General features: G+C 41.0%; 1 protein-coding gene across 4 annotated transcripts; it reads left to right on the forward strand.

Moving 5' to 3' along the window:
- Window positions 1–20: 20 nt before the first annotated feature.
- ENTPD5 (ectonucleoside triphosphate diphosphohydrolase 5) lies at window positions 21–25,086 on the forward strand. 4 transcript variants are annotated; one of them, XM_026849427.1, is made up of 15 exons: window positions 21–245; window positions 2,139–2,246; window positions 5,138–5,415; window positions 6,613–6,692; window positions 8,654–8,802; window positions 9,189–9,259; window positions 11,446–11,481; window positions 12,341–12,429; window positions 15,093–15,172; window positions 16,691–16,752; window positions 18,161–18,262; window positions 19,140–19,280; window positions 19,577–19,633; window positions 21,168–21,283; window positions 21,467–25,086. In XM_026849427.1, the coding sequence occupies exons 3-15, from the start codon at window positions 5,196–5,198 to the stop codon at window positions 21,551–21,553; spliced, it is 1,290 nt and encodes a 429-aa protein (XP_026705228.1). In that variant the 5' UTR covers window positions 21–245; window positions 2,139–2,246; window positions 5,138–5,195; the 3' UTR covers window positions 21,554–25,086. The 4 variants fall into 4 exon arrangements, with proteins under 4 accessions (XP_026705228.1, XP_026705225.1, XP_026705227.1 ...); XM_026849424.1 differs by having other exon boundaries at window positions 8,654–8,797; window positions 9,184–9,259; XM_026849426.1 differs by having other exon boundaries at window positions 67–87; window positions 8,654–8,797; window positions 9,184–9,259.
- The last annotated feature ends 279 nt before the right edge of the window (window positions 25,087–25,365 follow it).

The raw sequence follows: 25,365 nt of genomic DNA on the forward strand, positions 1-25,365 counted from the left end.
TTTACTATCTTACCCAGAGCCGGCGTCGGTGGTTCCGTTACTCGCCGGGGCGGGCAGGGGACGCCCCGTGTTGATCGAGTGACAACTGTGGGTGGCTAAAGAGGGAGAAATAAGTATTTCGAGGAGTGTTCCTCTTAGTGTTGTCGGTGCCGGCTTCGGGAGGAGAGCCGCGGGATCCCGAGGGCCGTGCTCGCCGCGGTCGGGGAGGAGGCGCGGAGGCTTTTGCTTGGGGAGAGAAAATTAAGGTAGGGGCGTTTTTTTCAGGCGTGTTCAGTGTAGGGGTTTAGATTGCAACTGTTTGCCGTGGAGAAGGGGAGAGTGCTTCGCCGTTGAGGTGTGTGAAAGTTAAAGTAGCCTACAGCCCTGCCGGTAGTTGGAAGAGGGGCGTGAGGGTGCCCGTCTCCGCATGGAGCTCGGAGAAGCCCTGGTGAATGCTTTCGAGGGCACAGCTAGCGGCCACGCGCAGACATTTGCTCTGGAGTTCTCCCCAGGCTTAGGTCGAAGCAAAAGCCCTCCGCACCCAAAATCCCTCTGCACGCAAAACCCGCTTTCTGAGAATACCCCCTGGTCCAGTACAAGATGTTATTTACAGCCCCCGTAGGGGTACAGCCACAGAGTGTGAGGGGACGCGGGCTAACGCGGGGTAACACGGCGGCCTCTTGGAAACCTGCCCTGGCCTAATGAAATGGGAAAACTGAAAACCCACTTGGGCAGGAATGAGAATAAATAAATAATGTGTATCTAGAGCCTCGGTGCAGGAAGAAGATAAAAGCTGCTGATAACACATGTTTGTGAGTTGGTTCTTTTTTCTTTTCTAGTGTTTAAAGCTCTAGATCTAGAATTTTACCCAAAATGTGTGTGTGCAAAGAATATTGTGCCATTAACTTCATGGAAGTGCTGGGAAATTCCACCAATTAATTCAGTTATTCTTTCTATTGTGATTTTTTTAAACTGTGTGCCTTTCAGAAGATTAAATTTTGTCAAAACAATCCAAGAAAGCTTTTTTTTTTTTTTAACTAGATAAAAATAAGTTAAAAAAAAACCTCAATAACTTTTTGCTTCTGAAGAAAAAAAAAAAAAGGGTAAAAATGTATTTGCCTAGTCAAGAGTGTGAAGTGTAAAAGCTGCTCATCTGGGAAATAGATCTTGTTACTATAAAAGCTGCTCATCTGGAAAATAGATTTTGTTAGTGGTTTAGTGCAGAGAATAGACTTGCCATTCCAAATGATTTTTGGTGTGCTTGAGCAATAAATAACAGTATTAATTGAATTACATAATTCATCGATTTTGTTTCCTAAAATGTTTGTCTGAATATTTATGTATCATAAATATTTCTAATTATTTTCTAATATTTTACTTTATATCCAAATATTTCTCAATAATATTTTAGGAGACAGAAGGGAAATTCCTGTATGTTTCAGACAGACTGCTCTTCCCTCCCCTCAGATCAGACAGATTCCTTTTTACAGGGAGATGCTCCTCTTGCTGTGGTTTGGGTTTTGCACTGTCTTTTGTCAAATATTCAAGAATGTGGGTGAGACTTTCTTGTCTTGAAAGCTACCAGTGTTTCTGTGTATGGTAAACTCTTAAGTAAGGTTGTGTTTTGCTGTCTTAAGGTTTCTTATTATTATTCTGTCATTGTTTTTACTTTTGTTGTTTAAAGAAAGTTTGGTTGGGGTTTTTTGTTGGTTTCGGGTTTTTTTCCTTCCTATTCGTGCCTTCAGTCTTGGCGGTCTGTTTGAAGCATCCCAGTATTTTTGGATTGTACAGACTGTGTAGCTGCCAAAGCTCTATATTTGGTGTGCTTCAAATTTTTGGTTTAGTATCTAAAATCTGCCTTATACAGATGATATTTACATGTGTTTCTCTGTGTTGGGAGATGAGTGTTCTACCTTGTATCACTGGACTCAGGCCAGTGCTGTTGAGGTCAACTGTAATGTTTGTGTAAATGTTTTACTAACTTGTTGAACTCTGTTAACTTTCAACTTCTTGACATTCGTCCTGTATAATTATCTGAGCATGTTTCACTGCTTGTATTGAGCAATGATAAACTCAAATTTGAATAAAGCAACTCGACTGATACTTTATGTGTTTCCATGACCTTATAATTTGCCTGATACATAGTCCACTCTTACTAGCTGAAAGCGAAGGTGAAGAAAAGAAGTGCAGGCGCAGTGTCTCTTGTCGCAGCGCTCCGAAGTATCTAGATCTGGAGTGGAATAGCTGTTGCTTCCATCCTGCTTCAGGTGTGTGGCTAACATATTCACAATTGATGTTGATTATTACTGCTTATTTGTAAAGGCAGTAATGAGAGCCCTAGTGATGGTGATCTGTGCATTTTTACCTGCTGAACTGGCTGCTTATTTTAATGAACATGTGCTCGTATTTCTGTTTTCTCATCTCTGTTTATTGTTCATCTATCCATCCAGTTGTATTCTGATAGCAGCTAGAAATTTATTTTGTTTGAGAATAACTCTTTTGGAAATATTTTTCTTTCTCAGTAACTCATCCCTTGTCTATCTCTACCTTAAATTTTTTCTTCTTTCTTCTGACCCTCTCTTTCCAGATCCTTTTCTGTTGCCATTTCTGTTATGCTCTGCCAAGGTCCCTCTCTTGTCTCTGATTTCTTACTCATCTATTTTTATGCTTCTTGTGGACACTGTTTTGCTAGTGTGCTCGATTAAATGGTCTTCACCACTCATTGAAGAGGCTCCGTGTGCTTTTTTAAGTTCTTAATGAGGGGGGTAGAAAAACAAATCCTGAGGTTTTTGGGTTGGGTTTTTTTGTCCTCATGAGGAAAGGAAAGTGGGAAGGAAGTGGAAGGGAAAAAAGTTAAGGGAGAAGTAGAGAATGGAAAGTGTGAAATAGTGAATGTCTGCAAAAGGATAGAGGAGAAAAGCTTAGTGAGGGAGTGTTTCATGGGAGGCTAAGGCTCATCCACTATTAGATCTGACAATAAAAGTATGTGTTAATGATGGCAGTTGCTCAGATGTTTTCGGATCATTGGAGATTACGAAAGTTCCATGTGTGCCGTTTGTAATAGGACTCTGGAGTTTATTCTTAAATCAGGTGCTTGGGTTGTATTTGTGATTGTTCAGTAAGCAAAATCCTTACATTGCATGAGAATAACAACACCTCTTCTGATCAGCTGAACAGCTTCTTGGATTTTCAGTAGACATCCTGGCAGTGATTGAGCAAACGCGGGTAATGCCAGCTGCATCTTAGTACAAGTCCATAGCTATGAAGCTGCCAAGCAGCTTAGCACTTTACATGAACTTGAATATTCAGGATAGGAATTTTGAGCTGTTAGATGTTAGAACTAAGTTTTTACTCGTCTCCACATAAAATGTGAATGCTTTAGACACTACTACAGTTGGAGTCCATCTCTCACAGAGGGTGGCCAGGGCTGTTGCCTCTTTGTGGAATTGTAAAGTCACTTCTTACTCTTCTCAGAGTGTGTTTCTAAGGCAGAGTGGATCAAGAGCTTGTGCTTCTGCCTGCAGCTCTCTGCATTTACTAGGAACAGGAGGATACAAATAAAGGTCACAGAAGACAGGCAAGGTTACCCTTCTGCAGTGGACTGTGCATTTTGTTTGCCCTGGAGATAGATGAATGCTTGAGTGAGTTAGAGAGACACTCGAGGAATGACCCAGTGCGACATTGTTTACTGAGAATGGATAAAAGTTAATCTTTGCTGTAACTGGGGACAGAGGTGAAGGATGGAAATAATAAAAGTCGTACAAGGGCTAAATCTGGGATAAAAGGTAGTGGAGAATAAGTGAGTTCTTTGAGCAAGTGAGAAAGGCGTGTGGAAATAGAGGCTGTCAGGTTCACATAGAAAGGAAATGAGAGATTTTAGGGTTAGGAATGAATAAATGTAGACTAGAGATAGCAGATAAAGATTTTGAGAGAGTGAACATAGTGGGGCTGAGCAGATCACTAAAAGTCAAATGTAAGGGCTAGAGGTGGGTGAGGGTCCCAGACATAGCAGATGAATAGGCATATGAAATAGAATATTTAGTGCCGTGGGTGGATGAATGTGTTACCAAGTGTCTGGAGAATGATAAGGACCTGTTTGCACCTTCTGTGTGCTGAGTGCTCTGTGTGTATGTCAGTGCAGGCGATAATGCATATGGTGGGGCATCTGGCCACATGCTCTTTTCTGCTGTTAAAATGCAAATAACAGAGATAGCTATATATTCTCCTCTTCACCTGGGCACCTAATGAACCCTATCATTTCTGTGCCTATATCTTTCCTTTATTAGCATTCCTAGGAAAAATTTATGCAAAGAGGTGCATGTTAAGAGAGAGGAGGTGTATTTATATCTTGATATCCAATATTGCATCACACAACTTTGGGGCCTTGGTTTATTGAAACTGTTGTTAGAAGCTGTGTAAGCAACTGGAGTGTTCAGGGCAACTCATCTAGGTGTGAGTGTGGTGGGGTTTTGCTGAGGCTTTTTGTAATTCTGAAAATGAAAACTCTGTCAGGACAAAATTGGGAAAAAACAAAATGAAGATAGAAAGGAAAACTATGAAAAATACTAAGAGACAGAGCCCAGGTGTACCTTGCAGTTTAGTCCCTCTTGTGCAGCCCAGGCTTTTCCTGGGGACGAAGGATGCTACTGGAAGGATATGCCTTCTATTACTCTGTGCGCTTATCTCTCCCAGCAGCTGTTCTTAGCCTGAGATGAAATTGTCTTTGTTTGTGACTCTGAATAACACTTTTGTTCTCCCACAGCATCTCAAGTGTGTAAGTGTTAGGGTAAAGCGGTTCTGCCCTGAGCTTCCCTTTGGTGATGCTTCCTTTCAGATAACATCTGGACTTTCTGGAGATTCTGGGGAATCTAAACATTGAGAACCTTCAAGCCAAATCAAAGAAAATAAATTGTCTAAATAAAATCAAAACTAGAAATACTGGGAAGCAAACTACATTAACTCTTCTGCATTTGGGAAATGGAGAAACCTTTCACTTAGATGTAGTTGTAGCACTAAGTGCAGTAAATCACATCTTTTGGATGAGGTGTTGAAAAGCATCTAAAGAGCAGATATATGTGTACAGACTGATACTTCTAATTTTTTACAGATTTTTTAAGAGGGCTCTTGGTATTTTTTTTTTTTTTTTTTTTCTCTACAGGACCTACTGCAGCTCTGTGATTCCTGATCTGTGCTTGATTGCCTCAGGGGGTCCTGACATGATGGCATCTTCCAGATTTCTCATCCTTATAGCATTGGCATTTTCCTCTTTGTCCTTTGTTTTTTCGCATTCAAACAGGGAGATGTGGTTTCAGGATTTCTTTCCACCTAACACATGCCCTATAAATGCCAAAGGCAACACTTTTTATGGCATAATGTTTGACGCAGGAAGCACTGGAACCCGGATTCACATATACACCTTTGTGCAGAACAGCCCAGGTAGGACCCTATGTTGATTTAGATTTCAACTTCCCAAACGAAGTTTATTTTTTCCCAACACAGCATTCAGGAACAACTGAAGACTTCTATAGTTTGTCCTTCAAATGGTCTTCTGGCAGATGGTTATTGTCCATTTATGGGGGTGTTTTGATGTGAAAATATCTTTTTTTGTAGATCTTTTGAAACTCAGAGGTTTAATTCTGGGTATACTGGAGAATTCTGAATTTCCAAAGATTTTCATCTATGCGGCTGTTTAAAGGAATGTCTCATTGAGATGGAAAGAGGCTTAAACTGTTTTTGTCAAGTTACGTGTCACCTTGAATTATATCAAGAGATACTTAGATTTTGTGTATGTTTATATGCCACATTTTGTAGCAAATTAAAATCAGTAAATTAAAGAATTAAAAGCACCAAAGGCCTGAGACATTTCCAGGAGAACTCCTGGGTACAGATGCACCACACTCCAGTATATCAGCTTCTGACGTGGCACAGAGGTACCCAGGTTGGCTGCACACCCAACGAGATTGAAGAGGGTGGATTAACTTGGGTACAGTGAGCCAGCAAATAATCAAAGGTTGAAGTCTAGTTGGTGAAACTTGGCTAAAAAGCCCTTCAGGGCCACGCATATTACCTATGTAGCTTCACATGATTTCAGCCTTAGTTTGGAAGGACTGGTACAATGTCCAGCTCTGATTCATAATACGCAATACTTAGGGATAGCTTCTAGACTCCACCTGCCCTGGGAGCAATGGTCACGCTTGTTTGGCTTTGCAGCTGAGTGCTTGAGCCCAGGCACTTCAGTCTGTGAGTTGGATGAATCACTTAAGGATAATCAGGAGTTGATTGTGTGTGTCTTAATATGAATTAGTATTTCATAATTAGCTTGAGGCAGAAAGAGAAAGAAATTTTATTAAGATTAGGAATCATACTGCATTGCTGTAACTCATTGTAGTTCACAAATGCAAAATGAACATAACTTCTAATTATATAACAACATGTTCTTAATAAATTATTTGTGAACTTGGAGGATACAAGGGCAATGTTCTGTTAAATATGTTCCTGAAGTGAAAGAGCAGTTCTTGTTTTAGGAGAGGAATAGTACTGTTTGCAAGGGAAATTACAGGGTGGCAGGCAACCTTTTTGAAATGAAAAAGATTGGAGCTCTTGAGCGTTTCATGTAATGTTTCGTTTGTGCAGAAAACCTTCCAGAGTTGGAAGGGGAAATCTTTGAGTCTGTGAAGCCAGGTCTTTCTGCATATGCTGATCAGCCTGAAAAGGTAAGGCTCTGCTTCATTCCCTGTGAGTTGGTCTTGCTTCTGCTAATACCAGTTGGACTGTACCAAGCAGTTCAAGTATTACTAATTGTAACTGCAGAGAGTTCAAAAAACCCCGTAAGGGTTCTACTGCTGGCTCTCTAAACCTGTTGCTCTACTTTTGTGAGTTCATTTCTACTCAGTGAAATGGGAGCTGTTGTTTTACATGTTTCATCAATGGAACAATGGCTTAATTAATTCTTAAATGCAGTATATAACTAGCCTTTGATGTTTCAAAGACAAAGTGATTTTTTTCCTCTAGCAGCATTGATATTCGATGTTTATTACCCCTATAGCTACCCCAAATATGAGTAAATATATACTCCTGTCTCATTTACTAATAATTTTATCAGGTTTTCCTTTTGGTTGAAATTTTCAGTGTTGGTTACAGTTCAAAATGGGCATATTTTGTTTTGATTTGTTTGGTTTAGAAGTAAAGGGTTAAGACTGGGCATTTTCTTTTTTAGGCATGTTACACTGACAAGCAAAAGAGGGTTCATTTCTCTGACTCCTAAAAATGTTTACTTTTACTCTGTGTATTGTAAGATCTACAAAAGTTAATTTGTGTTAATACATTACGGAGAAAGGGAAGAATAAAGATGCACTTCTCAGGTTAAGTCAGGCCTTAATATTTTTCTAAGTGTATTCTCTGCTTCTATCATCAGACTTCTAACAATTTGTTCTGATTCTTCGCTGTTGGCTTTGGAATCATGGCTTGGAAGCCAATTCTCAGTGATATGTGGGACTCACTTCAGTCATGCTCATTTCAAATATTTGATTACCGTTTTATCTGAGTAGTAATAGGTACAGGCAGTTACTCTTCTACTGCCTCAGGACTTTTGTTGTTTTCTTATATATATGGAGTTTTTCAAAACGCAGTTGGACAGTTCCATCTTCCGCAATCAGATGTATTAATGAACATGCACATTTATAATTTTAATAAGAAGTTGAAGTTAGGTGCCATCGTCTTTGTTTTCAAGTGGGGGTGGTTGTGAATTCATGCACAGTATGCTTGTTCCATGCTACTCTATTGGATCAGGAGTAACAGAGCAGAGAGCACTAAAATAATCCTGTTGCGATACACAGGGACAGTCCTGAAGTAAGCAGCCATTTTCTAGATCCCCTGCGCTGACAGAAGTTCTTTCACAAGCTAAAGTTGATGCCAGAGAAATGATTAGGTTAGATACTCTACCTTGTGTGCTTTAGCAGCCTTGGAATTGGGAGCTATTGTAGGGGGAGTTGGGGGTTTCTTAGTTTGCTCAGTTGCATTCAGTGCTACAGGAATTCAGGTGAGAAGCTTTATGGAAAAGTGAATGGCTTCTGTATTTTTTTTTTTAAATTTGATAATAGCTCTCATTATTTCACTAAATTGTTTGTTGAGTAGGAGAGGAGAAGAATTCACCCTGAAAGAAATGTCTAGGTATTTCACAGGAGAATGTTTATTTTTAATGCCAAATTAATCATTAGAGCTGTGTAAATAATTGAGAGCCCAGCAATGATGCCTGTACCTTGTGTGGTAACCATTCCCCAGCTGGCATTTTAATTACACTGCTTGCTATGGACACACTTGAAATCCTTATATTGCATTTAGTGAAATCTACAGACATTCCTCCTCACCTTTGCAGCTTCAGTCAGTAATTGTACCATTTAATTTCATCATGCTGCAAGCTGTCTAGTTTTGTCAGATACTCGGTTCCCTTGTCTCCCTCCATCCTTGCAAATACCTTCCACAATGACATTTCTCTCACCTGAGATGTAGCTGAATACCCTCGTCCTTTTCTAGCACAGTTTTTATCCTGGCATGGGTGAGGTATGTTCTGCTACTGAATACTGGTCTCACTAGTGTTGAGGGGGACTTGGAAGGCCTTTTTTCTGATGATCTGTAGGAGGAAACCATAAGAAAAACATAATCTTTTTCCTTTCAGGGTGCTGAATCCATCAAAAGATTGCTGGACATGGCCATAGAGGCTGTGCCACCTCATCTCTGGAAGAAGACCCCTGTAGTGTTAAAAGCCACAGCTGGACTGCGCTTGCTGTCAGAAGAGAAAGCTCAAGCGCTGCTTTTAGAGGTGATGTACTAAGATATTTTGGATGCACTAGTCTTGCTCTCCCTGTTTCATCTTTCATTACTCAGTTCTCCATTCTATTTAGCATAAGAGAATTTCAGCTGTGAAAAGTGACTGCAATCCCATGATAGCATGCAGCTCACAGACTTTATGGACTTTCTTGTATTGTATGGTCCTGAAATCCTCTGTCTTGATGTTGATAGAAGTCATGGGGAGAGAGAGACCTACAGTACTTGTTTCTTTCTTTCCTGGCCCTTAAAAGAAGAATTATTTTGTCTACTCCATGCACTTGTCTTATACTGCTGTGAAAAAGAAAACATTCTCTTTCACCATCAGAGCAGAACAAGACTCTTAAGACCAAGGAATCTAATAATTATTTCTTTCTTCAGGTGAGAGAAGTCTTTGAGGAATCACCATTTCTTGTTCCAGAGGACAGTGTTAGCATCATGGATGGGTCTTATGAAGGTATGTATACCTGAAGGAATAAGGAAAAAGTGAAAGCAAAGAGGAGTGGGGGGAAGGGAGGGAGATACGGACATGAGAGGGAACAAGAAATGGTCATTAAACTAAGGGGAAAAAATAAAAAGTTTCTAGCTCTGTTTGAAACTGTTCAACCCTGGTTTTCCTAGGAGGTGTTTGTTACCATAAATTTGGTCTCAAAAGAGCCCCCTAAGATTAGTCTGAAGTTTTAGAAGGCAGGCATTCTTTACTGCAGCACTGGATGCACGGGGGATCATTCCACCTAACGTGTGTGCTGAAAGACAAAAGTACACTTATTATATACAATAAAAGAAATTAATGTTCATGTAACTTCCGAGAAGTATACATCTGTTTTCAAAGGATCTAATGCATGCGTTAATACATTGCACAAGCTTACTAAAATTTGGGGAAGGGTCTCTGAGGGGCTTCTGTGGGGGCTTTCAGTGGTCTGTGGTGGTCCCTAGTGGTTGTTGAAGAGGTGTCTCTTAGTGTCCTTTCCATGAACTCAGGTTTTTTTCATATAAGGCATTGTCCTGGTTTACTGCTCTGTCTGTAAAGTTTCTCAGCTTTCTTATCTTTGATTACCACAGGTATCTGTTGGTTTCTCTGCCCTCCCCAGGACGTACCCACGACAGTTGCAAAAATAATGTCCTCGGGTGCATTCTTGTCTGAGGCCCCTTACAGCGATTAGCACCAACTGGCTTGCAGGCATCAGATAGCAGGCATCAGTTGATTGCTTCATCAGCCATTAAGCTACAGATGCAGATACACAAAGAGTTTTATGATAAGTTAGCTAGATGAAGTTTCACTAAAACCTGAGGTTACAGAAGAGAATCTTGTCTCAGAAATAAGTATGCAGCCTAATCAACTGAAGCCTGCTCTTGGGAACTGTTGAAAAAAAAAGATGGTGTCCACCCTCTGAAAGGCTGCATGATGATATATAGCAAGCTAGGAAACCTATGGAAAGTGTCTAGTAAATTCTGCAATATCACTATTAAAAATAACTGTTTATGATTAACTCATCAACTTTATGGTTAAGGTTGGAAGCATTGTGAATATTAGAGGAAAATGAAGGATAATTGGCAAGTGTTAAAAAAATAAATAATGAAATACACAATAATATAATAAATTTTAAAAATACTCTGATTGGAAAAATGCAGCTAATAAAGTAGCAAAGGAAGTAACCTAAAATACAAGAAAAGGTGAAATAAGTTGGGAGTTTGGAGTGACTGATGGTTTTGCAGTGCAGAGTAGACTACTGTAATATTTTTACTACATATTCAGACATAGTACCTTGGAGATTAGTGGGTAATAATCCTGTATGGATGCCTGAGAAAAGCCATCTATGATGCTACGTTCAGTTCTGAACACTTTGTTATGGCAGATACATTGCTAGTTTGGAAGGTGAAATACCATGATGCTTAAGCAACTAATAAATGGAGGAAGATTAAAGAACACAATCTGTCCATATGGGCCAAGAGAAAAAGAGGAGTAACACAAGTATTCGATGAAGTATGGTGCAATGTGTAGTATGTCACTAGGATTAATGGGTGAATTATATACTAGGGGGAAGTGTTGAATTGACAGGCAGCAGGACCAATGAGGCATAATAGAGCACAGTGTAGCCTGCCAAGGTTTGTTTAAAAATCTCACCTCTTCTACTGTCACATGTTTGTCTGTGTTTGGGTGAGAATCCCTCCAGTGTCAAGCAAGCTGCTAGAGTCAGGGTTGTTTGTTTTACTGGTTGCCGCTGTGTCTGTAGCGTAATTATGGAAACCACAAGATTAAAACACAGAGTGATGTGTATGCAATTTTAGATTAGGAATTGAAATGCTGGGGGGCAGGGAGGAACCGTCCAATGAGATTTGTGCTTTGTGTCAGCTCCTTACTTCTTTGTATATTGTTTGCATAACAGACATGATTTGTGCATGCTGCAGTTGCATGGATGTTACAGAGGTTCTATCCCAGTTTATGAGATTTTAATGCATCAGTAATGGATCATATCACTTAATTATAAGTTTAATTAATCTCTGAAGTATGGGGTGGTTACATTAAGTTAATAATGATTTCCAGATAAATAAATAACATGTGGAGGGGTGGTAAGAATGGGCAGGAGGCTGTGGGATTATTCAGTGGTGATTTTTTTTCTTTTTCTTTTTCACTCTTTGCAGGAATTTTAGCCTGGATCACTGTGAACTTTTTGACAGGTAGTTAATCCTGTATAACCTCTCTCTGAATATGAACTCGAGTCTCTTCCGCAGAGGCGATCACCCTAAGTTCCTCTGCCTTGGTTTTCATGTCCTGCTTTTCCTCCCTGCTGCGGAACCAGTGCTAAAGCAGTGGATTGTCTTAGGCAGACTGTGTTTCAGAGGGTGAGACACACCTGTAGTAAGAAGGAGGCATCTTAATCCAGAAGGTGCCAGGATTTACTCAGGACTGGGAGGCACTGGCAAGCTGGCTTCTGTAACATGTAGGGGCATGGTACTGCTAATCTGTTAGAAGGTGAGAAACAAGGTTTTGCAATATTCTTCATCCCAGTGTGAACTACGCAGCTGAAATGATGTAACATGGAATGCATTGGTGCTTTAGCCCTGGTGTCTCTAAGAAATTCTGGGAATGCAGCCTAGTGAAGAGAAACCAGTACTCTAGTAGATACATGAGCAAGCAAACCAGCTGCTCTGGGTGAAGAGAAATTATAATAGCTGGTTCTGCTTTTACTGTCCTTCCTCTCCTACTGCTCTTGACCATCCGTATGGTGCTAACAGAATTTATGTATCTCCCTGACAGTCTTCTCCAGGAGATACTTTATCTCTTACTTTTGCTGGATGACTAGAGATTTACCTGCTTTTGTCTCTTTGGAGGCAAAATTGGAATCAAGGGAAAAAGTCCTGTGAATCTTTTCATAATACGTTCTGTTTGCCTACCTTTTCTCTGTGATGTTTTCTGTCTTTGAAGGTCAGTTTAGCCCTCCTGTATTGCTCTGATAATGTGATAACTGGGTGGCTGCCTGAACATGCATGCAATATTTTGCACTTGGGGCTATTCTGAGCGTGATGTTGTTTGCAGGGCAGCTGTCTGGCCAGAACCTGCATACTGTTGGCACTCTGGACTTGGGAGGAGCCTCAACCCAAATCACATTCCTGCCACGGTTTGAGGTGAGGACTGGTTAAAAGTGTGTGGGCTGGGACTGCCGGGCCAGTGGAGAGACCTGAGCATAGCTATGCTCTCTGACACCATTTTGTCTGCACTGGCACAAGCAGAACATCTGTGGTGTACAGATCATCTGTCTGTCTGTTCCCTTTGACATCAGCATTTGACTGATAGGCGCTTATGAACAAAGAAGCCTGGATAACAAGGAAGAAAAAGGAAAGCAAATGGATAAAACTAAAGAGAAACAGCTTTTGTTTTCTAGACCCAGGCTGGGAGGGCCTCATTAATGCAGAATTATTTTGTATTCAATAAATGTAGAACATATCCAGGGAGTATTCTTGCATATTACAAGAATTTAGGGTCTGCTCTGAGTTATCTTTTTTCTTTTTTTTTTTTTTTTCTATTCCTGTCTGATAGCATATCCTCACTAAAATTTGGAGAGGGGTGTCTCATGGGGCAAATGTCTTTCATAATAGCATAGTCAATCCCTCTTCATTTTCTTACTACTTTCATTTTCTTTGAGAATTCCCCTCTCTGCCCCTCAGTCTGTCTCTGCTGGATTTGTCAGGAATTCTGTAGCTCTTTAGAAACAGTTTAAACTGGGACCCAAATCTATAGTTTGCATGGGAAAATTAGTATGGGTATTGGAAGGGCAGTGTAACATTCTTTACCTTGATATTGTGAAGTTGGTTTTGTCTCCCTTTCTGAAAGAGTCCTTTAACATTTTTTTTTTGTTTACAGAAATTGAGATTCTCAGAGGGTGTTTGGTGACCACAAAGCACATGGTTTTCATATCAGGATATTTTAATTCTGCAATGATGGGTCATGTTGAAACATGACGTGCAACCTTATCCTGTTCAGCAAAGCCTCAAGTACTCTGGGCTTGCCCTCTGTTTTGTGTTGATAACACCTGCTGAAGCGGGCACTGGACCAACAGGAAAGGGTGTTGCATGTCAGGGTTTTGGAGCAAAAATAGAACTTTGAAGTAGGCTGAACAGCAGCTCAGGATTCAAATGTCTCCTTCGAGCCTTGCAGGAAGAGACCTCAAGGGTTTGCTACTGACCAGGACCAATGCTGTGTGGAAGTTAAGGTTCATGTTGCCTGCTTGTATGCCATGTCTGCTTCTCACCTGTATTGTCAAGTGCATACAAAAAAGCACATTCGTAGCTGAGTATGTTTCTGAAGTTTTTCCCATCTGATGGAATTAGCAGGGATTTCCCTCTTGATTGGCAGAGGGAGTTTTTCCCTTCCTGCAATCTGAGGCAGTCACATATTTGCTCTTCTATTCATTTTAAACAAAACACTGTAATCATAAGGGATTCACTGATGAAGTCTAGATTACAAGCAAATAAAGGACATATAATGGTAACTGCATGGAGCTGTTTTTAAACTAGTGTTATGCTTTTCATGGTATTATTGCCAAAGTTATAAGCAACTGAAAAGCAATCAGAATCATTATGAAATTTTCTGTCTGGTGCCTGCCTCATTTGGGAGGGGTGTGAGGATTTCTACATTTTTGTGAAAGTAAGGCATGAAGAAAGACAGTTATTTTCTCCAAACTTTTTTTTTTCTCCCAGGATCTATCAATTTTAAAAGTTTGTCATGTAAGGTTTAGGAACAGAACTCAATATATGGCAGGGTCTGGGAGTGTTGGGTCAAGGATGTGACTGCTATTCCAGTGAAAATCTACCTGACGTCCAAAACAAATTTCAATTTGTACTTTTTCAGAGAAACTCAGGCTGAACACTGCCTTTCAGCTTTGAGCAGGCTTCTCTCTAGGACTCTACAATTCCAGATCTGTTTGGTGTTTTGTTGCTGTGTCTGGTTACTTGAATGGTAACTACAGGGACTTTGCAGCTTCAGTCCTCTGACATTCTGCTCCTTGGCCCAGAGTAACAGTGTCTGATATGAATGCACAGGGCCAAGAAGGGATGGGAGAATGAGGTTACTAACAAAGGAAAGACAGAAACTGGGACTGAGATCTCAGGGACTGGAAACAAATGAACAGTAAGTGAGCCCTTAAGTGGTTCAGATTTACAAGAATATGGGATTTAGTCTGGCAAGAAGGTAGGAACTGAGTACCAGTGGGACAGAGGTGCACACAGAGCGAAGACTATGAAAGGAGGAAAACTGGAGGTGATGAGACGAGATTTATTTAGACATGTCCGGGAAAGCACTTAAACCAGGAGGTAAAGCAGCCCTAAGACTGGGAGTGAGTGCTCACAGTGTTTGCTTGCGTATTAGCATGACATTTAACATGGTGAAAATGTGGCCTGTACTTTACTTTGCATTTTTAATTGTCCTGAGTTCCTGAACTGATCTGTCTAGTCTGACTTGCAAATGTTCGTAGCTCTTCTAGTGCAGCTGATTTCAATGGGGTCTCTGTATAGACTAGCACATAAGTACTCTGAAAAATTCAGGTATCCTGAATTAGAAAGTATTTTCATCTTTATCTGTTGTGCTTCCCTAGTATACATACAGAGATGCATATAAATAAACTCAGTGTTAAAAGCTGCAGATATTACAGCAGTGGGCACCACTGGAAAACTGTTCTTTGTTTTCAAAGCAGATCAGATGAGTGTGCAGTAACTGTGATATTACATCAAAGTTGGTTATTCTTTATTGCATAATAGAAACTAAAAGATTTCTTCTTTTACTTAACTTTTAGGAAACTTTGAAGGAAACCCCTGGGGATTTTCTTACCTCATTTGAAATGTTTAATAGCACCTACAAGCTCTATACCCACAGGTGAGGAGCAAAAAGGCCGCTGTCTTCGCTGGGGAAATCAGTCTTTCTGCAGCCCCTGAGCTAACCATAAATGGCCATGTCATCCTGTTACCAGCTGTTGGGACCATGACTTTTTAACTAGTTTTCTTGCCTGCTTAAAACATTAGTTGAAGTAGAACATGACATTAGTTGAGTGGAAACCTTCCAGGATCATGGTTAATATCACTGCAAGGGAATATTAGTCAGTCTGTCAAATGAAGAGGAAGATATTTCAGCAGAACTCTTAATGCTGGATTCAAGCCAAATATTCTGGACCAAGCAGAAAGGTGGATATGATACCAGCAGTCAGAACTAAACCTGGTCAGAGATTTGAAAGGAGGACCTTCCTGAGACTTTTTCCTTCTTAGTTGAAAATGGCACATCTCGTTAGCAACTGGACAAAAAGTAAAACACAGACTGATGTAAACCGAAGAGAGACAACCACAGGCAGCTGATACAGACCGTGGAGCACAACAGATTCTTGAAGCAATTGGAGGGGATACTTAGCCTGGAATAATATAATTGTGCTTACTACGTTAAGATGACAAGTTTCTGAGATGTCTGCAGTGAAATCCAGAGTTCACCTGCATGACTTAAAGTCCAGTGAGCACTCAACTTTGTATAATAGAGAGATGGTCTCGGTCAGTTAAATCAGTTACTAATGGGATGAAGATTATCACCTCAGTCAGTTACAGAATATGCTTACCTGACAGCAAAGCTGGTTTAATAGTCCTCTCCTACTGCTTACATTTACTGATGTAACTGATTGCTGTGTTCACCAATACAGTCCATTAGACCACTTTAAATAATTGGGCTTGAAAATAATTTCCTAAAAAATGAGGGAGTTGGAGGTTAGTTTAACTCTGATTATTCTGTAAATGTTTGTATTGACATGACTAAAGGGGTAAGTAGCCAAACACAGAGGTGGGAATGAAAGACCAACAGGTTTTGAATCTAGCTGAGTTGCTGAAGCCAGCAATGTGTAATGACATTATCATAAACATTGTTGACATCCTAGCTTGTAATGAGTATAGTGGTAATTTGTGGAGTCAGAGGTGGATTTCACACAAAGGCACAGCTCCCATGTAGTGGGAGGTTCTGCAGTTCTCCTGTTAGTTCTGCCCTAAGAGCACATGGTCTTCATGTGGGTGACTTAAGAATGGCCATCCTGTTCCCCATGCACTCCTCACAGACCCTTCTTCCCCCCTCATTTTTAAGACTGCATTTTTGCTTTTCATAAATGTTTTGTGGAAATGTCACATCAGCTGTTTCTGATTTACCCATCTTACAGCTCTTTTTTAAATTCTTGGGTTTGTGTCACTCTTGGTACTTGGAATTGTTCTGGCAAAGGGAACTCTCTGTTTTATAGAGGGGGAGACTTGGGGGAAGCAGAGGAAGGAGATTTGCTTTGGGTGTTCCAGGATTTAGGAAGGGACTATGGGTAAAGCATACCAGATGTACAAGAATTAAAACTGTAATGTCTGTCTTTATTGTTTGCAGCTATTTGGGGTTTGGACTAAAAGCTGCCAGACTAGCAACGCTTGGAGCTTTGAATATGGAAGGTATGTTCATATGATAAAACATCCAGGATTTCTGAAGAGGTGGTCTTGTGTCAGCAGCCCATTTCCCATGTCTTCACTTCTGTATCTCATGCTTTTCTATGTTTTCACTGGTATAGATACGTCTGGAAACAGGCTACTGTTTGTTAAGGAGTTGTCTTTTGAGAAGCTGCTTTTCCCTATTTCTAGGTCCAGCCATCAGTGAGACTGAGTGCAAATTCCAGAAATGCATACATGGGAAGATACAGACACCATATAGACATGGCCAGCTGTAAACTCACAGCTTTACAAGCATCCACAGAAACACAAACAGCACAAACGGATTTTTTTTCCTAAGGATTGCTGCTTAGGCCACACCCACTTTATAGGTCTCTCTGGTATCTGCCTGGCCCACTGTGTTTCCCCAGACCTCCTGTTGCATTCACTGACTAGTCTAGCTTGAAGTCCTCAAGCATGCTGCACACACTCTCACTCACTAACCTGAATGTATACTCACATTCCTGAGTCTTTCCAGTCTTCATGCCCAGACCCTGGGCCTTTTGTCCAGTCTCTGGTCAGGACCTGAGGTCTTTCCACCTTCTGGATTCATACTTGCCAGCTAGATGGACTTGTATTAATTACTAGAATGTACTCAAATCCAAAATAGTTGGGAATAGGGCTTAGGAAGAAGGTAGGACAGACTGCAGTGATTGGTTATAAGGCTTGGCCAGAAAAGCATACTGACCAGCTCCCTTCTTGTGATTGCCTTCTTTTATCATCACCTCCATCTTCCCACATTTGTGCTTCCCTGATCCCTTGATTCTCCTTTCCCTGCCTTTGTGCCTTCCTCTAAACATCCCATAGTAAATTCTGCAGTCCCACAATCCCCCTCAACCATTCTGTAAGAAGGTTGCTTTTCTTGTGACACTTGGGCTGGCCACAATCGTCACGTTTTCTTATCAGCTGCAGTATTTCTGGTTGAAGCCTACAAGGGTACATTCAGTGGATCCTGTAGTGGCCATTGATCAGTGTCTTAGGAGTTTTTGTCTTCATTGCTCAGTTGCTTTGTTTCTCGATTATCTGCTGTTTGTTAGGGTTTGTGTAGCTGTGTGTTTAATTTATTACCTGTCTTGGGTTTTGTATTCTGTGGTGAACAGCCATTATCCAGATATGCCTTGTACCATTTATCTCTCATTAACAAGTGACAAGCCCAGCTGCTCTGCAGCTTGCAGGACAAAATGGATACAACTTTTCCAGACTGAGACTGGTCCTTCATTCATAATCAGTTTGTGCAGCATCCATCAATTTCAATTTCCATATTTTTGCATAAAGACCTTAATGAAGATCTTTCAGCCTTTTCTGATTCTGCATATTGATCAATAACTATGTTAAATTTTATCCGTTGTGACTTTCCCCTCTGGTTTCATTCCAGCTGTGGATGGACAAATGTTCCGCAGTTCTTGTTTGCCAAAGCAGCTTGAAGCAGAGTGGCACTTCGGGGGAGTGAAATACCGGTATGGTGGCAACAAAGAAGGTAAACTAAGGGGACTTGTTCCTTTTTGCAAGATAAGTCTTGTCTCCACAATTTGAGCTTTTTCTTGGCAAATACTCCATCAGTTACCTTGGGTTATGAAGGATACCTGTCCAGTCATAGATGTCGATCTTTGACAGAGCCAGAGAAAAATCTGAATCTGTAAGAGTAGCTGGCCTGTGCTCTCTGTACTATGGCTGTGATCTCTTACTACAAATGCTACCTTCATAGGAAATGTTAAGTGTTATTTGTGCAAATAAGAGCTTTTTCTGAGGCTTTGAGCTAAATGCAAAATCTCTGGCTGTGTTAGGGTACAATAACTGGTAGGCTAAAGTGTATCTCACTTGTGGAACTATTTCTTAAGATATCCGTAATGCTGCACACAGAGGGTGAAGCTGCTGCCATCAGTAACTAGAACAGACCCCTTTGGTGACTGATGTTTCTTTGATTTACAGTGGGGAACATGAGAGCCAAATTGTAGATTTGGGGGGTGTGTGTGTGTAGTAGATCCATAGAATTACAGTGTGATGGGGAGGGAAAGTAAGGTTTTATCTACCGGGTTGTATCAAATGTAAATGAGATTCTGTTACCCACAGAACATAACAATGGGAGTTTTGCCTGATATGGAGGAAGCTTTTCATGCACCTACACTAGTTTGCACAGCACACCTTTCAGATATTGCTATCATCTGCTCTAACTAGTTCTACCTGATGATGGTGATTTAGAGTCCTTGCCTGCATGCAGGTGCTGTGCTGGATTATGGAAGCTCTTCTCACCTCTTCTGATGCTTTAATCTCTACTTCTTCCCTTTTTCATCCTGTTGCCACTGATTCTTCCATCTCCTGGAGATGGCTCACCCGATTTGTGTTTGTCCTGACAGGAGAAACAGGATTCAAGCCTTGCTACTTGGAAGTACTCAAGGTTGTCAAAGGGAAACTGCACCAACCAGATGAGATTCGTGGAAGTTCCTTCTATGCTTTCTCCTATTACTATGATCGAGCAGTTGACACCAACCTTATTGGTAAATTGGTTTGGGTTAATCTACTACATGTGAGCATGTCAGCCAGAAGGCAGACAAAGGAAACACAGAGTGCCTCCAGGGAATGAACATGTATCTGCCAGTGCAGTTTGATGCTCAGAGTTCAGCAGATGAGACTTGGGCTCTGAGCTGCAGTTATACTTGCAGCTCTGTTTTCTGTTACCAACACAGATCTTGCTCCTAGCCCAGCATCAGAGTTGCACTATAGGGTCAGTTTAGATACAGAACTCAAGTGCTTTCAGGTCTATGATGTTGTTTTCTCACCTCTTCCTTTTCAGATTATGAACAGGGAGGTGTTTTGGAAGTGAGAGATTTTGAAAGAAAAGCCAAAGAAGGTAATTGTCATGAGACCCGGGGAACTGGTGTGGATGAGAAATAACAAAAATATGAATGTATAGGCAGTATGTAATGTGAGTTTGACGTAACTAAAAAAAAAAATATTATTTAATCTTTATTTTATACCTTTCATGTCATGTTACTTACCTTTTATTAGCCAACACCTGTAACTGTTGCCGAAGAAAGTACTGATAGAGCAGTAAGGGGAAACAGTGTTAGTGGCTTTGCAGTTCTGCTCTGGAGAGGAGGGAGATAGTTCATAAATGTCATTACAGAAGAAAGTGAATTTACTGTATCAAGAGCTCCTTCTGTCAAACTGCAACTCTGAGTTTAGGAGAGCACTGACTTGTAAGTCTGTCACCTTAAATCCTTCTTAATCTCTAACAAAATGGAGGGAGAGAGTAGAGGTTAAGTCTTGATAGCTTCTTCTGCATTCCTTTTCCTCCCCCGATTTTTTTCCTGAATGCTTGTTCTAGTTTTGTACCTCCCCCTGTGAAAAAACAGCTCCCACCTTGCCATGCTATTGATGGCCAAGAGCAAGACATAACCTTTGAACCATGATCACCCTCATGATGTTTAGTAGACTGTATTTTTCACCAGAAGATGCTTAACTATGTAGTTCAGGACTGACTTTTATCTAAAATAGGATCCAAAGTCTAATGTTTTTTCAATTAAACTTAATCTCCCTAGAAACTCAGATGATTCTGAACAGGGGGATTAGGCTCTAAAGTTTGAGTGTGGGTTGGCTGTTTTTTTTTCCCCTGGATACTGGGAGAGCTTATTTCCAAAGATGCAGCTAAGATGTTATCTAACACCATGAAACCATTTATTTAGCTTCAGAGCAGCAAGAGATCAAGTCTGGGATCCCGAATTAATGCTCCCCTCTCTCATTTCAGTAAGAGGATGTTGCCTATCAGTTTCTAAAAAAGAGGTGAATTCTGCTCTTGATGCTTGTAGAACAGTCCAGTAACAGTAGATCTAGAAGATGATGCTTAATGTAAATCCATTTTCCAGTCACTGTCACCCTTACTGTGGAATCTTGACTTAGCTGCAGCAAGGGAGTGATTGGTTGGGAAATGGTCTCTTCCATGTCCTTGGACATGTGTGGTTGGAAAAAAATAAAAGAAGCTGCCATCCTAGAAGGTGGAGTCCATTACTGGAGCCATCCTTGAAGACTAGACAAGGAAAATAAAATGATGCTGTGTTCTTGAAAGACTTAAGTAATCTGCCAACCCCCAGACAGTTATCAATTGAACAGAGATTCAGACTTCAAAAGAGCTATGTGGATTATGCTGCTGTAATAAAAGATGTACTTACAATAGACTTAAGAGAAACTGGAAGTACAGTACAGTTTATTCTCCAGCATCACAGAACAGCCATGTAGCATGTACCATGTGTTACATGTACCCATTGATAGACATGGGTGGTTTGCTTTAGTAGGCTCGGGCTTCAGGTCAGTTCAAATGTACAATGTGGATAAAAGCTCTTATTTTGCTCAGATACCTTTTTTTTTTTTTTTTCTTCCTTCTCTAGTCTGTAACAACATGGAGAGGTACAACTCAGCCAGCCCTTTCCTCTGCATGGATCTCACTTACATCACTGCTTTATTAAAGGAAGGTTTTGGATTTAGGGACAACACACTCTTACAGGTGAGAAAAACAGTTAAATCCAAAGCCAGCTTTCCAATTTCTATATCCATCAACATACATTAGTTCATTTTTCTAGCTAATTATCTACTGAGTCTTTACAGGGTTGTTACATGTAGTTGCTGTCATCTGCAACATAGGAATCTAGAGAACTGTTGGGAACAACTTCTTTTTCATCCTTTATAGTTAACAAAGAAAGTGAACAACATAGAGACAAGCTGGACTTTGGGTGCTACCTTTCACCTGCTGCAGTCTCTGGGAATAACCTATTGAACTGTGACATTCTTGTGGACTTCAGCATTTCTGAAAGTCTGAGAAAGCAAATTGAAATCTCCCAGGTACGTTGTTCAGCTGGAATTGGTCACAGAGCAGAACATGGACCAAAGCTACAGATCTTCACCCGGGATTGGCATCGTGCACAATGAGAGTTACCACAGTATGACTTAAATTGTGATTGCCACAAATGATCCAGAAGCTGCCTTCTGAAAGTCACAAGGCCTAAACTCCAGCAGAGTGTCTGCAAGGGGCTCAAAGCCAGCTTTCACCAGCACGTTTGTATAGGTTCCCATGGCTAGAAGCACAGAGTACCTGGCATGTGGTGGCAGACTACAGACATGTGACTTCCCCTCGCCCTTTTATTTCAAACCTACATAACTTAAGTTTGCTTATGAGACGTTAAATACAGAAATTAAAGATGGCATCAACAGTCATTCATAGAAAAGTGAACAACTGTGGATGCTGCCAGCCTCAGCATTCCAAGACTCAGCTGTTAGCTTAGCTAATAATACAAGAAGACTCCAGTCTTTCAAGAAGGAGCCTGCTATAAGCACACTTTGGGCTTGGTTTTGGGAAAGGTGTTGGCTAAAACATAGGTTGTAATTTACCAAACATTTCTTCAGGCAGCAGTCATTTCCTAAGTGTCTATACTGTACATCTGGCTGCCATACCCGATAACTTGATTCATTTAGCATGTAGTCATAACACGTGGTTGTGCTGGCACAGCTAGGCAGCGATGCCAGCTACTTCAAGGAAATGCTTGTCATGTTGCTCCCACAAGGACTTAAGGGTGCAGTCAGATGAAATGGCTGATCTGAAAGCTCACTTTGCCATGAGAGGCAGTTTTGTTTCTGTGCTCTCAGCACGGCCCTCCCACAGCCATCTTTCCTCTGATGCTCATGCTCCTCAGGTTCTTTGGTGAACTGATTCACGACACCAAACTTGAGTTAAATCAGCTCACCAAAGAGTCAAGTCTAATACTAGCACAAGGGAAATAGACACTGCACAGCCCGGGAGACCCACTGGCCCAGCGAGCTGGTAGAACACAGCCCATTTTGTCAGAGTGAGCTCTAGGGTGTGATTTCCCATCTCAAAGTTTGGGCTTATCGTTTCCTATGCTCTCCTTAGGAACCTCTTCTGAATGCAGCACAGTGATGAAACAAGTTGTTTTTTCAGTTGTTTAACAGACAAAAATAGGGAGAGTGGAATTAGGGAGAACAAGAGCAGAAGTAGCTATGCTTTCTTATCCCTTGTTTGCTTATCCTTTGTCCATTTTAAATTGTTTTAAACTTCATTTCTCTTCAATTTAATATAGCAAACTTGGACCCATAAAGTGGTGTATGCAGCCCTGCATTGCTCTGGCATTATTTTTAATATATACAGTCAGTCTTTAGGAACAGCGCATCCAGTGAAGGGGTGTCAGCTGTTTAGGAAGTCCAAGACTTCTGTCAGGATAGCATGAAGCTAAACTGTTACTCAAATCACTGAATCTTGCCATCTCTTTCACACCAAACACATAAAAGCAATGAAGATCAGTATTTTAAATAAAGCGTCTTGTCACACAGGCTAGAAAGCTGGGCTGTAGGATCTAATTGGCTGTAGAGAACATCAAGATTGCTTGAATACCTTGAGGCTCCATGTGTGGACTTTACAGCTGTTTCTGCTAAGGACATTGCAGAGACAACCTACTCCACCCCATGAAATAATTTGCAGCTAGTCCAAAATTAATATTTTGTACTCACCATGGAATGTGTAAGGTAAAAATGAATTTACTCCAGTTGTAAGAACAGAGTAAATTCATTCCTCACATGACTAAGAGAAGCTTTTACCCACAGATCCTGTGATGAACACTTTCCTTTCAGGCATTTGCAGCTACCTGTTTGCTGTAACACACCTTTCCCACTTCTGTAAAACCAAAGACTGCCCTCATGCTACCTTCTCTGCAATCTGGGCTTGAAAGTAATTGGTACTTCCTAGCAAGGGGAGGAAGTAGCACACTCATGCCCTCGCTAATCTTGGCAAGCAGTTGGAGACTCTGAAATTTGCCTTACTGTGAACATTAGTCCACTTCCTCTAGTTAGCGGCACAAGTTTGACTGTGGCCAATTAAGATGCTCCCTTCCTGTATCTCAGGTTTTATGGCACTAGGGTGCAAGGTGTGCTTTGGATTGAACAAGCTCAGTCAGCGCCAGGAGTCCAAGGGTTGGGGATGGAGCTATCTGTACTTGTCCCACCACCGACACCTTGCTGTGAATTAAAGCTGTTTCTTTGAAATAAGAAATGCTTATCCTACCTGTACTTCTTACCAGAGTCTGATTTGAGATCTGTGTTGCAAAATTTCTCAGTGTCACACCAAACTTGTGTTCCTTCTTCACTAGGAGCTTCTGTTTGAACATGAAGAAAGTCGTGGCTGCTTCTCAACCACAAACTTTTCTTATTCCCCTTCCTAGTGTTTGGCAAAACTTAGTATGTGGTCTGGTCTGCATAACAAGGTGACTGCACACACATTCATTTTGTCTTTAATGAACTTTGTATTCATTTTAGTATTCTCAGAAAACACAAAGTAGGACGCAGTGGTTACTAGCCAGGCTGCATTACTCCCAAGAACTAGCTAATTTAATAATCCAAAAGTCGTCTTTCAGTCTGAGCCCGTGCTGTGACAAGCACTTCCTAGATCTTAGGGCTAAGAGCCGTAAGCAGTGAAGCTGTATTTGCAACAGGAAGAGAAGGTGGGATGTTAACATGTAAGGAACAAGCAGCAGCAGCATATCTGCCAACTGAACAGACATTAGCCCTGAGGAGTACTTAAGGGTTTGGTTTTGTCTGAAGGGAGGGTGGTCTAGAACGAGTACCACGCAGAGGAAGTTTATTTTCTGTGTTCTTTGCCTCAGACTCTGGTACTACAAATGCTAGGTGGGAGCATCTGCTTCCCAGCACCAAAGCGGCATTGAATATGAATGCTCAGGGCCTTCCTTTGTCAGTGGCACAATTCATTAACTGAAGCAAAACTGCTGCTGTCTATCAGGGGCCTGATCCTGCAGTCACAAGAGAAACAAAAATTCAGCTCAAAGGTTTCTTTTACAAGAAATTGCAGAATTGAGCCCCTGCTGTTTACATCTGAACTACTTATGGTGTGTGTGGGATCTAGAGAAGCCAGTCAAGTCCTCACACTCACCCTAGTGCAATGAGATTATTTATTAGCTTAACTAGGCTAAGCAGCCTTTTAAGAGAAGAGTTCTACTTGCAGCCCTGATTTTTCTCCTGTAATGTCTTTTAGCCAGTCACTAACTGGAACTGCCTCATATGAGTGACTGAAGAAGCACAAGTAATGGCTTTCAGTTCAAAACTTCATTTTGTTCCTTCTGGTGTTAGTTCCCGATATTGGTCAACCATATGTGTAAATCTTTCTTTTGGGCAGCACTAGCTTAATTCTGTGAGTGTCAGAAGTCTAATGCAGGAGGCTGGTGTTTGGAACCTAAAACCAGAATATCCTGAATACCTATTTTAGTAATTAAAGCATTTTAAACAATATTCAAGACACCATGGTGCAGTTTTCTTTCCTAGATGTTGTTGTCGTGCATCTCTTTTTCATGGAGCCCTTAAGACTAGCCAGTTCCACAAGGAACACCACTATTAAATAAAGCACCAAGAGAAGGGCAGGGAAAAGGGTGAAAGAAAGAGACATCTTAGAACTTTAAGACATGTCTGCCACCATGAGTTATCTCCCTCTGCTGAAAGCTACTCCTCCTTTCTGAGTCCAGGAAGTGCTAAGAACTCGGAGTGGCATCTAGAACTCTAGTGGCATCTACA

The sequence above is a fragment of the Athene cunicularia genome (genome assembly GCF_003259725.1).
Source record: "Athene cunicularia isolate RWA chromosome 5 unlocalized genomic scaffold, athCun1 chr5_part1, whole genome shotgun sequence".
Classification (NCBI taxonomy): domain Eukaryota; kingdom Metazoa; phylum Chordata; class Aves; order Strigiformes; family Strigidae; genus Athene; species Athene cunicularia.

What these genes read in the sequence shown, in the direction of transcription:
- ENTPD5 (XM_026849427.1), top strand. Translation starts at nt 5,196, where the DNA reads ATGATGGCATCTTCCAGATTTCTCATCCTTATAGCATTGGCATTTTCC. An exon ending in CACTGTGAACTTTTTGACAG is followed by an intron (nt 11,482 to 12,340) that starts GTAGTTAATCCT and finishes TGTTGTTTGCAG; the next exon opens with GGCAGCTGTCTGGCCAGAAC. An exon ending in TGAAAGAAAAGCCAAAGAAG is followed by an intron (nt 19,634 to 21,167) that starts GTAATTGTCATG and finishes TTCCTTCTCTAG; the next exon opens with TCTGTAACAACATGGAGAGG.